Raw genomic sequence first — 15,994 nt, forward strand, 5'->3', positions numbered from 1 at the left:
TCCCCTAAAAGATATAAGAGGCCTAAGTATTAAAAAGCTCAAACCACAGGACTTGATAGGGGAAAAGTCAAAATACATAGTGCTCTTGGAACATTTACAAATGATTGGAATTAATATGGGGCATCCATTGTATTTATAATTTGGTTGGACAAACCTTAAATGTGAGCCATTGATAAATATTCTTGGTGTGTTTACTAGTGTGGTATTCCTTTCAGCATATTACTACTTCGTTTGTTATAAGATTGGTATTAATCTTGTAAAAGCCTTAAATCATTCAAGAGATTGATCCATTAAATGTCATTAAAGTTACCACTAGTAATCCTGTTGATTATAAGGAAACAAAGCAACCAATGAGAATAGGTACCCTAACATGTTTTGGTTAGGGTGTTTGATTCACACATTGAACCTCTTGACACATGATATTATTAAAATGAATGATCATGATTATAAACAAATTGGTGCATTGTATAAGAGGGAAGAAAATGATAAATCATAGCATGGCCTACCACATTTGCCACGATCACTCTAACTTGGAGCTACTAAAGATTGCAAAGGTCAAAGTTCCTAGCTATTACCTCACCTTTAAAAGGTAAGAAAGGCATCACCAAGTATGGTCTCAAGTGATTCATTATAGGATTTTAAAGACAAGGTTGCATTCATATCTAATAGACATGAATTTCGGGAGGGGGAAGACATAATGCTTGATGGTCAATTTTGGCAACATGTTAGGTATGTTCTACAATTCAGCAAGACCATTTATAGTATGATTCAATTTGCAAATATAGATTGGCTAGTGGTTGGAAAGGTATATGAGCAAAAGGATAGCATTCTAGGTCAAATCAAAGACATTGTTGAGAAGAGATGTGATCTTGTATGATCATAGCTATGATTGTGTATTTGTCATTACACCAAAATATTATTCTCCATCTCAGTTGGCCTAATCAACACTTGGGGTGGGGTTAAAAACAAAATACAAATCCAAAAGTACAAAATAGGAATATTCTTACATTGGACAATTTGGTCCCTTGATGAAAAGGAGCACGCACAAATACAAAGTCAATTGAGTCGGTACATTAGTGAACATGGAGTCTTTTCTAATTTGCATGCAACTAAAGATCAAGATAGGTTGAATCATATTGAATGGTGGAACATGTATGGATCCTCTACTACACACCTACATAAATTGGTGGTAAGGGTGCTTTCACAAGTTGTTAACATTTGTTTTGTAAAGAGGTATTGGAGCACCTATAACTTCATTCAAAGTGTGAAAAAAAACCATTATGAATGTAGACTAGGAAGAAAATTTGGTTCATGTGCAGTACAACTTGAGGTTGTCATCTTATTATTGCAAGGAAACAAAGAATAATAGAACATAAGTGAACTTGGGACAACAATCCAAAGAATGGAGCCATAGTTTTAAAATTCTTAGAAGCTAAACTTTTGGGTGATCATGATGGAAATCATATTCATGGACAAAGGAAACTACTATTAAAGTACAAGTAGAAAAATACTTGTTTTATTTACTAGGTACCATTAATGAGATGGGTTTCCAATATCATATCGATCACAAAGAAATAGGGTACAAGCATGCCACCCCATACACTAACAAGTTTCTAGATGCAGGAGTTTTTCCTTTAACTTCACAACATCCAACGCTAAGTGAGGCCATGTAGTTGTCGGTCGTGTTCCACAAAGACTTCCACCTCCTACTACTCTTCTTCATATATCACAAGAAAACAAACTAAACATTTCTCATGGAAAGAGGAAATCTTAGTAGAGAGATCTCTTTTTATTTTTCTTTTTTAGATGAACTTAGTACATTGACTTTACCATGGCTTATTTTGTAAACATTATATGACAATTTAAGTTTGAACTTGGAACCTACCTTTGAACTGAGTGAATCTTACGACTCTTTGATAATGAATACAATACTCTATTTTGTTTAACGGTTGATGTTATCTATTGCAATTTGTTGATGACAAATTTTCTATGTTGAAACTTGAAAGTTGATGTTATGGTTGATGATTGATCATTTGATGACAATGATACAAGTTATAACTACTAGATGATTAATATTATATGCATTCTAAATAGTTAATGCTTGATAATCATCATTAATTTAATAATTAATCCTATGTTTTCACATTTTTTGGTAGTGGATTCAACCTTCTAAATGTTTCTTTTATATATATATATATAGATATATATATATAAACACTTCTAAAACATTCTATTTGCGAAAACTGTTTGAAATTGTGCTTCTTGCTCCCACTCCCAACAGCCTTGATTGATATAGTTATGAATATCATGGTATACATCACACTAAGGAATCAGTTTGTGGCATTAGTGCATTTGGTAATTTGTAACACTCCGAGATCAAATTCCACTGGTCCATATTATCCAAATCAGCAATGAATGTTTGGCTTCTAGCATGGCGTTGAACCAAATTGTCAATCATTCAATGTAAAAAGTACTACTTTTTAAACCCTAAAAAAGGTGGGAAAATATTTTACATGTATTCAAGTCCATCTTATCGACACTGCAAATTCCTTGTGATGCTTCTCCATATCCTTGTCTGCAGATATTTTTGAGCCATTCAAACGTGAGGATTCATATTTAGGACAATACCAAGTATTGGAGATCTATCAAACAAATGAAGCAACATCTAGAAACCTAAGTCTCCTTGAGCGCTGATTTTCAAGACAGTAGAAGCATAATCACATATCACTGATGGTTCAAGGAACGAAATCCACTAGCATTTAGATTATTGATGCTAATCCAGAAGCAACAGATTTCTTGAGAGGAAGAGATACTGGATGGCTTCCAAAATACACATCAAATAGAGCAAATGCAACAGCCGGTGAATCTATAGTAACATCTGCTACTGAAGGGGATCCGTCTGAAGAAATTGAAACCTGCACATAATGAACATGAATCTAATTAGAATCTAATTATAACTTGCAGCTAAAATATCTTCCCGCAAAACATTACTTTAGGTTCGGGTCTGAGTAAATACAACTCTCCAGGGACCTTCACTGCACTTCTAGAAGTAGAGACTACAAAAACATTTCTCAGCCATTTGTTGATCAAATGATTGACGTCTTATTAGATTAGCAAGTCAGATAAAATAGGATTCAATTTTAAACTGAGGCAACATTGCCACTAATTTTTAGGATGTTATAAAAATAGAACCATTCAGCTACAATTTGAGCAGGGGATAGTCATCTTGATCGAAAACTAAGCTTTTATAGGTGCTAACGGAGCCTTGGCTCGCTGGTGAGGTTTGCACAATATTAGGCCATCCACCATGGTTCTATTATTTCTATGGTCTGACCCTGCCCAAATGACATGGTTATCAAAAAGAGGATGAGGTCAGGTGTATGTCTTGGACAATTTGGTGAAATTGATGTCCCCTAGACCTGACACATGGTTATAAAATAGAGGATGAGATCAGACACACGTCCTGGAAAGTTATGGTGAAATAGATAACCCTCAGACCTGGCATCTAACATGAAGTAATCCATGTTATACAGTGCAGCCACCAACCTTGGAGTGCATTACTTGAAACAAATTTGAAGACAAAGTCTTGATAGGCAAAACAGCCTTGTATTTGATATTCAACCTACAACTATGTCTAAATCAGTGTTGCGAATATTGTGATATTATTGCGAAAATATTGGGACATCATGTTCTTTTCAAGTTGATGATAATAGCGGCTGATAATATAGGTGATTTTTTGTGCTCTGAAAACATTGTGATATTATCATAAAAATGATATCACGAAATGATCCAAAAATCGGCCTTCCACACTTGGGTTCATTTATAAACTTAATTTTATGTGTTTTTGCCTCATTTTGCAAATAGTGGCCAGGGGTTAGAGAGCAGAGGAGTAGGAGAACAAATTTCCTAGACTTAAGGAGGAAAACAAATGATGATATTTAGGAGCCATCTCAAAAAAAATTGCACAGTGGACTGACTTTCCTCCGCAGGCTGTGCACTTGCAGGTATGGGCATCAAATTCAGCCCTGTTTTTTTTGTTTCTCTTAGTTTTTCCTTGGGTTTTCAGTCACCCATTTATTTTCCATGATTTTGCTAGGGGCAGGGAGTGTATTTTTTTGCCATTATTGTTTCATTGAGTGGAGAGGGTTTCTTGATTGTAAAAATGCTGATTTTTACTTTTTAAAATTCTTCTTGTGCCCTAGGTTCAATCTTACATTGAAGAATACGCATGCTAAGATATTTGGACCCTATATGGGAATAAGATGAAATTGAAGGGGGGTTCAATAGACAAAATTTGAGTTGCAAGTTGTGTGGGAAGCATATGACAGGGGGAATATCCCAATTGAAATACCACCTTGGACAAATTTTGGGACATGACGTAGGAATTTGCCCAGATGCATCTCTATAAATCATCTATATTTCCATCAAATCATTAGAAGATAAAGATCTGCCAAAAGTAATAAGGAAGCTATGAAAAGTCAAATTGCAAGGGGAGGAGTGGGGACAAGTGAGAGTGGTTCTTCAGCATCACCTTCTACAATGGCCAACCCCACATCTACCTCATCATTTTTTGTTCCTAGAACCACACTTGATGCACAACCTTCTATCAAGTCAATGCTTAAAAGAAAGGAGAAGGAAGAAGCTGACAAGCTGGTGGGTAGGTGTTTTCTATGGAGTGACATTCCCTTCAACATTGCCAAGAACAATCCATTTACCAAGCTATGTTTGATGCTATTGCTATTGTTGGCACAAGTTACAAAGCCCCTTTTATGTTGACTTGAACGGGCCTATTCTTCAAAATGAAAAGGCTGATTGTACTACTAGATTAGAGGAATTCAAGGCATCATGGGAACATGTGGGATGCACTTTCCCAATGCTAGCCTGCCCAGGGCTACTTGAGAGCGAGAGCGGGGAGTGACATTTTCAAAAGCTCTTGGGTTGGTAGAAAATCGGGAGTGAATTTTTATATAATATATATTTTGATGCATATCTGTCAACAAAAGAATGTAGAATGATGAATTAGTAATAAAAAACATAAAAACAAGCATTAAACCATATAACATCATTCATCTAATGTTTATAATCTTCATCAACCATAGGTCCACAAATTACAAGTTCTCATTTATATAGCATGTAAGGGTGCACATAACCAAAATAGCATCGAGTGCAATCCATCTCTGAACCGAAAATACATCAACAAATAGGCTCTAGATGGCCTCTAGCATCCAAAAAATCATGCTACAACACATACCCACATATCATCAAAATTATTGCCTATCGTGGGATCTTTGTTATTAATATCACCCTCTAATCATTAAAATATGATAATAAAAAAACGTAGAATGTCAAGTCAAGATTTTGTTTGAGTGATGGGTACATTTTTAGTAGGGTCATGATAGAGGAGTTCAACAACCAATGTCACTAACATCAAGGTACATAGAGGGCTTGGTGCTCTTGATTAAATACGAGTTCCATACCCTAGTACATGACAAAATCCAATGGAAACGTTGCAATCCCCCCAATCCTAAAAAACTAATAAGTCTACTAGATTTTAAGTAAGATCTAAAATTCTACTTTCTCCAAATGAAATCCAATGAGGTTGAATCCACTCTCAAACATCCTGAGTCATTTCATGGTAATGTTAAAAATTTAAGTAAAAGTGACATTCTCCCTTATGAAGATAAAGGAGAATGTCACTTTTACTTTAAGAATTTAACATTACCATTAATTGCATATCAATACTAGGGCCATATGCTTGAATATCAGGGTACTCCACTCAAAAACTCTTGTTTCTTTGAAAAAATGTGTGTTTGGAACATCTTTGCGAAAAAAGCCGGGGAGCAATTTTTTTTGCAAGGGCACGCTTCGGGGGCAGATTTGAAGGGGGGGCAACCCCCCATAGCCCTAGCCCTGCCTGATTTCTCACAGCCCTTTGTTTTGGAGTGTGATGCATCAGGAGAGGGCCTTGGGGCAGCTCTGATGCAAGGGGGTCACCCAATTGCATTGGAGAGTCGGAAGACGCAACCACATTAGAGGTTGTATTCTACATATGACAAGGAGATGCTAGCTATTATGAATGCGCTAGCCAAGTTCTAGCATATTTTGTGGGCAACAGGGTTAAGGTTTAAATTGATCATAATAGCCTCAAATTTTTCTTGGAGCAAAGATAGGTGAATGAGAGGCAACAAAAATGGGTAAGCAATATCCAAGCATATGATTTTGACATAGAGTATGTCAAGGGCGAGCAAAATGTGGTGGTAGACACATTCTCTACAAGGCCTGCAACACTCTCACTTATGATCATTGCTCAGAATTGGAGAGTGTAGTTGTTGGTTGAGTACTCAAAGGATCAACATGCATGTGAGATCCTGGATGGCATAGCTGGGGATGACCAATACAGGGTGATGAACGATGTGATTTACTACAAGGATATGATTTATTTGGTACCAAGCTCCCAATTGCGGGAGAAGATCATGCAAGTTGTACATGACTCACCGCTAGTAGGACATCAGGGGTTCCTTAAGACATACAAGGATATCAGAGAGAGTTTCACTTGGAGGGGCCTCAAGGAGGACATTTTGAGGCATGTTTGCGAGTGTGACACTTGTCAGAGGAACAAGGATGAACAAACACATTCAACGAGCCTACAGCCTCTCCCTATTCCTGAGCAGAAATCGGAGAGCATCTCTATGGACTCCATCATAGGGTTGTCAACAGTACAAGGACGGGATTGCATTTATGTGGTGGTTGACAAGTTGACTAAATTGGCCACTTCTTCACCATTCTGACTTGGTATTCAGCTTCACAGGTAGTCGAGTTATTCTCCTAGGAGGTGTTCAGGCTACATGGTCTCCCAAAGACCATTGTTAGTGACAGGGATAGCAGATTCATGGGAGGCTTTTGGCAGGAGTTGTTTCGTCTCATGGGGACTAAGCTCACTCCTAGCACTAGCTATCATCCACAGATGGATGGCTAGATGTAGATAGTGAATAAGTGGCTGAAGGGTTACTTACGCAACTATGACACAGGGCAGCAACGTGGATGGATGAGGTGGTTGCATCTTCGAGAGTATTGTTATAACACCACCTACAACATGTCTATAGGTATGTCACGTTTTCGTGCTTTGTATGGTTATGATGCACTAACCTTTGATGATATGGTTTTTGGAGACAACAGAGCCCCAGGGGCCAAGAATTCGATACAGGAGAGCCAAGATATCCTTAGAGCTCTCAAGGATAACCCGCAGATGACCCAAAACCAATAGAAGTTAAATGCAGACAGGGGCAGAGTTGAGAGGCACTTTGAGGTCAGGGACCTAGTATTTTTGAGACTCCAACCGTACAGGCAGTCCACACTTAAACAAAAGGGCATAAAGAAAATCAAGCCATGTTTCTACGGGCCATAGGGTGACCAGGCGTGTTGGGGAGGTAGCATATGAGCTAAAGCTCCTAACAAGGAGCTGTTAATTTCGCAGCTCAGTGACAAATTCCAACAATGGGACTAGATTCCTCTTTTCGAGAGGAACTGTTGACCACTGGAGTGGCCCCTGATGATTATTTGAAGACTCCACACACAAGGATGATCCAGAGGACAGTTGTACCATCATATATGATCATTCAACAGAGTTTTTTAACTCTACTTCTATCTTCTCATCATCTTTCTTGTACCCAGATTCCACACTCTACGGGGAATTGTAATAAGTGATACTAGTAATGATGAGGTTTTTAATTTGTAACAGGCCTAGGATGTTGGGAATCGATCAGCAAACGAGTACACTTTTGAGTGTTTTTTTTATCTAGTTAATTATCCCTTCTTTTTCAAAGGCAGATAATTTTCTGGGTTTTTTCACTCACTTTTTACCCGAATTCGAGGTGACGGTTTGAAAGTTGAGCCCCTAACACATCTTAGTGTCTAAAGCCGATGTATATTACCATACTAGATCACACAAAAAATTTCGTGGAATTTCGCTAGGTCTAAGTAGGATTTTTTTATAATTAAAAATTTCCCGCAAAACTAGATTTTTTAATTATTTTCTATATAATGGTATAAATAAGTGGCCTTGGGAAATGTCTAGGGCGTGTGACTACTCGAAATTCATCCTCAGAGGCCCAACATTCTTAGGACCCACTTTAGGGGTCAAAAAATGACTTATAGTCCCTCAAAAGCCGATTTTTCAAATCACTGTGGCAGAAAATGAAAAAAATGAAAAAAAAATCAATAATTGGAAAATTTTCTAAATTTTTCCAAAGTCAACAAAATGACATGGCAATTCCAAATGAAATTCAAAGGTTATGTGGCAGTTACATTGGGTCCACCAAAAGGGCGCTAGCTCAATTACAACTCAAAGTCAAAGCAAGTCAAAGGGTGGTCAAAATGCAATCAACAAGGCAACACGATGAAGTTTGGAGATATCATGAATTATTTAAAAGTGGATTTGATTTAATATATAGTCTAATGTTAAAGGTAATATGAGTGAGTAATGGACCCCACTCATTTCCATTGTATACGTATATTCCATGCTAAAGTTTCATGCACATGCCAAATGAACTCCACGCAGCCAGGCAAGTGAAAGTTTCAACGCACATGCCAAATCAGAAAATCAACGCTAATATGAGATTGGTTTGGTGAGAGATTTGTGGAGATTGGTCTCCACATACTTCCATACACTTGTATGCTAATTACTCCTAGCATCTTCCATGCATTTTACACAGCAGTCAACGCACTAACAATACCCATATGCTGATATTTTTGGCAGCTCTACGCACGGGTAGATTTGGCATAGGAACTTGTGGCACTTAGATGTTGAGACTTTAGTGGGAGTGTGCTCCCTTTTCGCCCATCAGATTTCACACTTGGCAGCCCATCAAATTAGCACATGAAGAAAAGAATGATACGCAGCAAATTAATGCACATTTAACAGCAGCGTACAAAGATTATGAATAGCATTTTGTTAGAGGTGGCATTGAACACATATTTTTGAGGAAGTTTGTCTACCACACTCTTCAGTTAAGTCTACACTTGACCAGCAGTTGAACTAGCACATTAATACAAAAGCAAAGTACATACTAGCAGTTTGGGAACACCTACAGCCAATCATCTTGCCACTTGTGATTTGATTTTCTACATTGGGATTGTCAATCTATCTCCACTTGTCATTGGAATTTTCCTTGGGACCATCTCCCATTTTCTTATTTATATGAGTCTTGAGCTCTCATTTGAAAGATATAGAACGAGTTGTTGGGCTTGCGGAGTCTCTGCTAGATTTTGTATTCATCTTTCATATAATAATAAAAAGTCTTTGGGGTTACTAGCTTCTCTTGTGGTGCATTCTTTGGTTGATGAGGTATACCTGTTTCATTTGATGTTATTATTCATTTGATTTTACATTGCTATCTAGTTGTTTTTTGTGCATTTGCCTGAGGGCATTATTGTCTAGGGAGGAGAGATTTGCAGCTATCTCAAATCTCCTTTGGGCTTGGTATATTTTGTGCTCTTGTTGTAGCTTGTTATTTTCGGTTGAATGACAAACTCAACTTGGCCTCTATATGCCAAGTCTCTTTTGCACTAACAATTGGTTTGCAGGCATTTGTGTGTTCAAAGGATAGGTTGCCAAGTCTATTGGAGTGTGAGGACTTCTTCGGTTGGAATAGTCACCTCCAAGGATATCAAAGATCCCACAAGTTGTTCAAGCCAACAATCTCATAAGACATCAAGAGATTTATTTAAAAGGGGGTTTCATGAGCCCTTTGCTTCTTTTCCATCTTGAAAAATATCATATATTTTCTTCTCTCATTTGTGTGCATATTGATTTTATCTAGCATTTGAGACACTATTTCTTTTGCATGCTAACTCTTTTGCTTGCTTTCCTACAGGTGTTCTTGGAGGCAATTCAAGTTTGAAGAAAAAGAGCTGAAACATATGCTAAGTAACCATTTTCCATTTGGAAACTCAAGTCCAAGGTTATTTGGGCTTTCCATTTGAAGGCATTTCACTTCATTCTAAGCAAAAAACGATTTCATTTCTTAAAGAGCAATACTTTGAAGGCACTGGTTGTTTATGTATTTCATGCTTACCTTATGTGTTTATGGTTATTTTTAATATTAGTTTTGCTTATAAATCTTAAATAAATAATCTATTTAACTCTAACAATTATCCTGGAAACTCACATCTTTTTTAACTTAAATTTTCATTAGGGACCACCCCCCTTAGCTAACCTAGGAGATAGTTCAAACAAAGAGAGTCGGGATTAGTGTGACGGCCCCTTCTCTGAGTCCCCTACCACCAACCACATCTTGTGGGGTTGAAGGCTTTTCTCACTGACTTGTAGGTAGGTGTAGGCAAGAGGATCAACATTTTTGGCGTCGTTGCCCGGGACAAGCTTTCTTGTACCTGGGAAATCGACTAACCTTTTGGTTTTAGCATTTTTGAACTTTAGATTTAGATATTTGCTCAAGTGGCGACTCCACTCAATCCAAATTTTGCAAGAGTCTCTACTAGGAGAAATTCAAGTGGTCTAGTTAGCCCCTCTCCTGATCCTGAAAGGGTTTTTAGAGAGGTTGAATAGACTTCTCGTAGTAGAGCTCTTGATAGTCTTGGGCAAAAGGCGATTTCTGATATTCATTTTCTTTTTTCAAGAACCAGTAGAGCCTAACATCATGAATGATCTTTTTGCTCCTTTGACTTCACTAACATAAATGGCTATCCTCACAATATCCCTGACAAGGCTATTGAAAATTTGTCTTCCTTTCAAGGTAACAATGCCATTAGTGCTACATCACATGTGAAAAACTTTATTGTTTGTATCTTTAAATGGTGTAACACTACTAATTATGAGGATGTGAAGATGAGACTTTTTGTTTTATCTTTAGAAGAGGATGCTCTTGATTGGCTCACTGAGCAACCTGCTCACTCATACAACTCTTTACAAGCCATTCTAACTGCTTTTTTAGATAATTTTGGAGAGGAAGGAAAATAGGCATTTGATCAACGCCATTACCAATATGAAGAAAAATGAGAACGGAACCACGAAGGAGTTTAACAAGAGATTCAATGGATTAGTAAAAAGCATGCCTACTACTTTTAAACCTCATGATGAATTTCTTTTATGCTCATATCTAGATGCTTTTAGTGTTGACACTGCTTATGAGTTGAGGAGGAAGGAGTTTGTGAATTTAGGTGCAGCTCAAACTGAAGCCTTAAAAATGGAAAAGGCTAGAAAGCAATCAAGAAAGTCTGAACTTCCTGGTTTCACTAGAGGCCATCAAAACCGAATGATTCCAAAGGCAAGGCCAAAGAAGATACTACACATGATCCTATTAAGAAGTTAACCCAACTCATCAAGAGTATGGAAGCAAATCACACCAGTGAAATGAATGCTATCCAAAATCGATTAGTGGCCATGGAAATAAATCAAGGTGGGAGATTCCCAAATAGAGGAAATCATAGATGGCAAAAGAGAGGACCTCCCAATGACCATAGGCCACCTAATCCACTCAAGCCTACAAACTTAGTTGATGATTCCATGCCTTATTGTAGACCTTGTGATGACATACATGATGAACTCACTTGTCCTTATGCAAGAAGGATCCTAGAAGGAGATATGATGGGAACAAGTGAACAAATCAATGTAGTTGGAAAAGAGCATCATTTGTCCTTGGAAAATTGGATGGGAGTTATGGAGAGTAGTCAGAAGGTAAATAAAAAGTCTCCATCCTCCTATAGTATAAATAATTTTGAAGATTTGGATAGGATCACTGAATTATATGGAGAGAAGCCTTCATCAACTCAGATTTTAGAGATAGCCAAGGATAAGGAAAGGGGAAAGAATAAAGAAAGAAATCATAGTAAAACTTTCACTCCACCCACAGCGAAGTTGAATATTGACTTGGGGAGATGGATTAATAATGCTAAGAATTTAGTTCCTGTCACTGAAATCATGAAGATTCCCTCCTAAAGATATAAATTGTTGAAAGCCATTGATGCTCCTAGTAGAAAAGAAATGTCTAATTTTTCTAAGAATAGGTATGAGGATGCCCCTATCACTCTACAAAGTAGTGATATGTGTAGAGATAACAGAGACCGCCAACCTTTTTTCATCACTATGTTGGTCAATGGAATGATTTTACACAATTGTATGTTTGACTCTGGGGCATCATCTTGTGTCATGACTAAGAAAGTCATGAATCAGTTAAATTTCAGGATTTCTAGACCCTACCACAACATTTGTGCAATGGATTCAAAGATCACTGAAGTGTGTGGTTTGATAAAAGATCTTCAAGTCCACTTAACTGTACATCCTAAAATTATGATCACCATTGATATTGCGGTGATTGATGTGCCTGATGCTTGGGGGATGTTATTATCTAGAAAGTGGGGATCTAATATTGGGGGTAGTTTGCAAATGGATTTAAGTTATGCTGCCATCCCTAATAGTGAGGGCATCATGGTTAGATTGGATAGTGAACTGGAGAAAGTTTCATATAGAAAACCCCAAAGAGCCTCATAATGAAATTGTGTATGAATCTGATAACTTGGGAAACTATGCTATGCTGGCTAATTCTTTTCCTCCTTTGGAGAAGGAGGTGGATTGTAAGAAAGATGGAGGTTGGCACATGAATTTTTATGGTGACCATTCTAGGTATGGTAAGGGTGTTGGAACTGTCCTTACCTCCCCTCTTAGTCACATATTCAAGTTTGCCTATAGATTGGAATTCGATGCAACCAACAACGTAGCATAGTATTGAGTTGGCAAAAGACTTGAGGATAAAGTTGCTTAGTATCAAGGGGGATTCTGATTTAGTCATTCTTCAAACTAAGAATCAATTTGCATGCAAGAATGATAGACTAAAGAAGTATCGAAATGTTGTTTGGGATAATATGGAATATTTTGATGCATTAGACCTTCAAGCAATTCCTGGGGAAGGAAATAAACAAGCTAATGAGTTGGTTGTTGTTGCATCTACATTACAACTTGGAGAGAACTTGGTGGATGGTAAAATTAAGATGGAGATTATCTTTAGGCCATCAGTTTCTGATAATCTACAGCATTGGAAAATCTTTAGTGATGAAAGCCAGGTGGTTCGTTTTTTAAATAACATGGAAGAATTTTATAAAATTAAGGCTGGCTACAAAGAGGAAGGATGTGATTATGAGGAGTGTAATGTGGTGACAAATCCCACTCCTAGGGAACGTGTAGCCTTAGAGCAAGTGTTTGACAGACATGATGCATCAAAGAGAAAAGATGATAAGAAATGTGACCCAGGGGAATTCATTGAAGTGAATATTGGTACCCCTCATGACCCAAAGATTATTAAAATAGGCAAGGGTACCAATGAGCAAGAAAGGAAGAATTTGATAAACTTATTTCATGAATATAGAGATGTTTTGGCTTTTTCATATGATGAGTTGAAAGGTTATAGGGAAGATGTTAAGGAACATACTATTCCTCTTAAGGATGAAAATGCCAAACCCTTTAGGCAGAAACTTAGGCAAATCAATCCTAAGTTAGCCCCTTTGGTGCAAAAGGAATTGCAAAAGATGCTTCAGGCTGGTATTATTTCTCACACTAGGCATTCCACGTGGTATTCAAACTCCGTTATTGTGAAGAAGAAGAATGGATCAATCAGGGTGTGTGTAGACTTTCGAAATCTTAATTTAGCCTATAAAAAAGATAATTACCCTTTACCTAAAATGGAAACATTATTGCAAAGGGTAACAGGATCTGGAATGATGTCTTTCTTAGATGGATTTTCAGGATACAACCAAGTCTTGGTGAAGAAAGAGGATAGACATAAGACAACATTCACCACACCATGGGGTACTTTTGAATATTTGAGGATGCCTTTTGGATTAACGAATGCTGGAGCAACTTTTCAAAGGGCTATGGACTATGCCTTTAAGGGTCTAATTGGGAAATTTATTGAGATCTATCAAGATGATTTAACTGTTTTTTCTAAAAATGGAATTTCCCATATAGGCCACCTAAGGCAAATTTTTGATAGGTGTAGAGAGTATGGAATATCCTTAAATCCTGCTAAATCTATTTTTGGAGTGACTGAAGGGAAGTTTCTTGGTCACATCATTTCAAAGGATGGGATCAAGATTGACCATGAAAGAGTTGAGGTTATTCAAAGTATTCCTTTGCCTCATAATACTAAAACCCTTTAATCCTTCTTAGGAAAGATTAATTTTCTTATAAGGTTCATTCCAAATTATGCTGAGATTGCCAAACCCATCCAAACCCTCTTAAAAAAAAGATGCTAAGTTTGTTTGGGGAAATGAGGGTAGAAAAGGTTTTCAGAAAATAAAGGATTCTATTGTCAAAGCACCTGTTCTAGTAAGCCTTGATTATTCAAAAGAATTTTTGATTTTCTCTTTTGCTTCCGAAGATACTATTGTTGGGGTGTTGCTTCAAAAGAATAATGAAGGGCATGAGAAACCTATTGCTTTTATGAGTAGGTCCCTTCAAGGATCTGAGTTGAAGTATAGCACCATGGAGAAGCAAGCTTATGCTTTAGTCAAGTCTCTTAAACAATTCAGAGTTTATGTGGGGTATTCTAGGATAATTGTATTTGTTCCCCACTCTTTTGTAAAGGATATTTTAGTCCACGCTGATTGCTTAGGAACTCGAGCTAGGTGGGTCTTGAAGATTCATGAGTATAATTTGGATATTAGACCTACCAAGCTTGTGAAAGGCCAGGGATTGGCCAAAATCTTGACTGAAGGAAATGAGAAAGCGATAGGAATGATTTGTCAAAATGATTTGGAATTAACTTCATCAGAACTTCAAAGGTTCGGTCAACTTTAATGGTATAAAGACATTATTCATTATTTGCAAAATTTGTCATGTCCTAACCATTTAGTTGGCCATAAGAGAAGAGCACTAAGGCTTAGAGCAACTAAGTATTGCATTATGAAGGATGGTCTAGGTTGGAGAAATCCGGAGGGGGTAATACTTAGGTGTGTTGATGAAGTTGAAGCCAAAAAGCTTCTATCTAAGTTTCATTCAGGATTTTGTGGAGGGCATTATGCTGCTAAGACTACCACCCACAAAATCTTTAGAGATGGTTATTTTTGGCCTTCTATTTTTGTTGATGTGCACAAGTTTGTTAAAGGTTACCAAGCTTTTCAACTATTCACTGGGAAGCAGAAGTTAGCTTCTTTGCCTCTTCAGCCGGTGGTCATGGAGGCTCCCTTTCAACATTGGGGGCTAGCTTTATAGGGAAATTTAATGAAAATTTGAGTAATGGCTACTCATGGATTATAACTGCCACTGATTATTTTACTAAATTGGTAGAGGCCATCCCTACAAAACACGTCACCAACAAAGTAGTGATAAGTTTTCTTCAAGATAAGATTATCCCTCGTTTTGGTGTCCCTGCCAAGATTACCACTGACAATGCCAAGGCTTTTTGCTCTATTGAATTCTCATCGTTTTGCTTAAAGTATGGCATTGTTTTATCCCATTCATCAAACTACTAACCTCAGGGTAATGGCTTAGCAGAGTCTAGTAATAAGAATTTGATAACCATAATCAAGAAGATAGTAGGCGATAACAAACGGGCATGGGATAGCAAAATTAAATATGCTTTGTGGGTTGATAAGATAACAAAGAAGAGTTCTACTGGGAAGAGTCCCTTTGAGTTAGTTTATGGCTTGGATGTTACCCTTCCTATACATCTGAGGTTACCAGCTTACCAATTTCTACAAAGTTTCACATTTGATAAAGATGTTGTGCAATGTAGGATTGACCAAATTGTAGAATTGGATGAAACCAGAAGAAGAGCCTTTGAGCATTGTTGTAAAAATCAATCTAAAGTAAAAAGAAATTTTGACAAATCATCTAGGAATAGAATGTTTTCTAACAATGATATGGTTTTTCTGTGGAATCGCAGGAATGAAAAGCCAGGTAATCATGGTAAGTTTGACAGTTTGTGGCTTGGACCATACATTATTAGGGAAGCAACTGGACAAAATTCCTACCATTTGAGCACTT

The 15,994-nt window shown here is 37.3% G+C and overlaps 1 protein-coding gene across 1 annotated transcript in view; it reads right to left on the reverse strand.

Annotated features, from left to right (window-relative positions):
• Positions 1 to 2,246: 2,246 nt before the first annotated feature.
• Positions 2,247 to 15,994, reverse strand: part of FAP3 (Chalcone-flavanone isomerase family protein) — a 193,457-nt gene continuing 179,709 nt past the window's right edge. Inside the window, exon 5 of the mRNA XM_089428616.1 lies at positions 2,247 to 2,915. Coding sequence (XP_089284742.1) covers positions 2,760 to 2,915 — 156 coding nt within the window. The 3' untranslated portion in view covers positions 2,247 to 2,759. The remainder of the gene's footprint in view (positions 2,916 to 15,994) is intronic.

The sequence above is a fragment of the Pinus tabuliformis genome, chromosome 4_2, assembly GCF_031772625.1.
Source record: "Pinus tabuliformis cultivar Carrire ecotype Pingquan chromosome 4_2, CPIR1, whole genome shotgun sequence".
NCBI lineage: Eukaryota > Viridiplantae > Streptophyta > Pinopsida > Pinales > Pinaceae > Pinus > Pinus tabuliformis.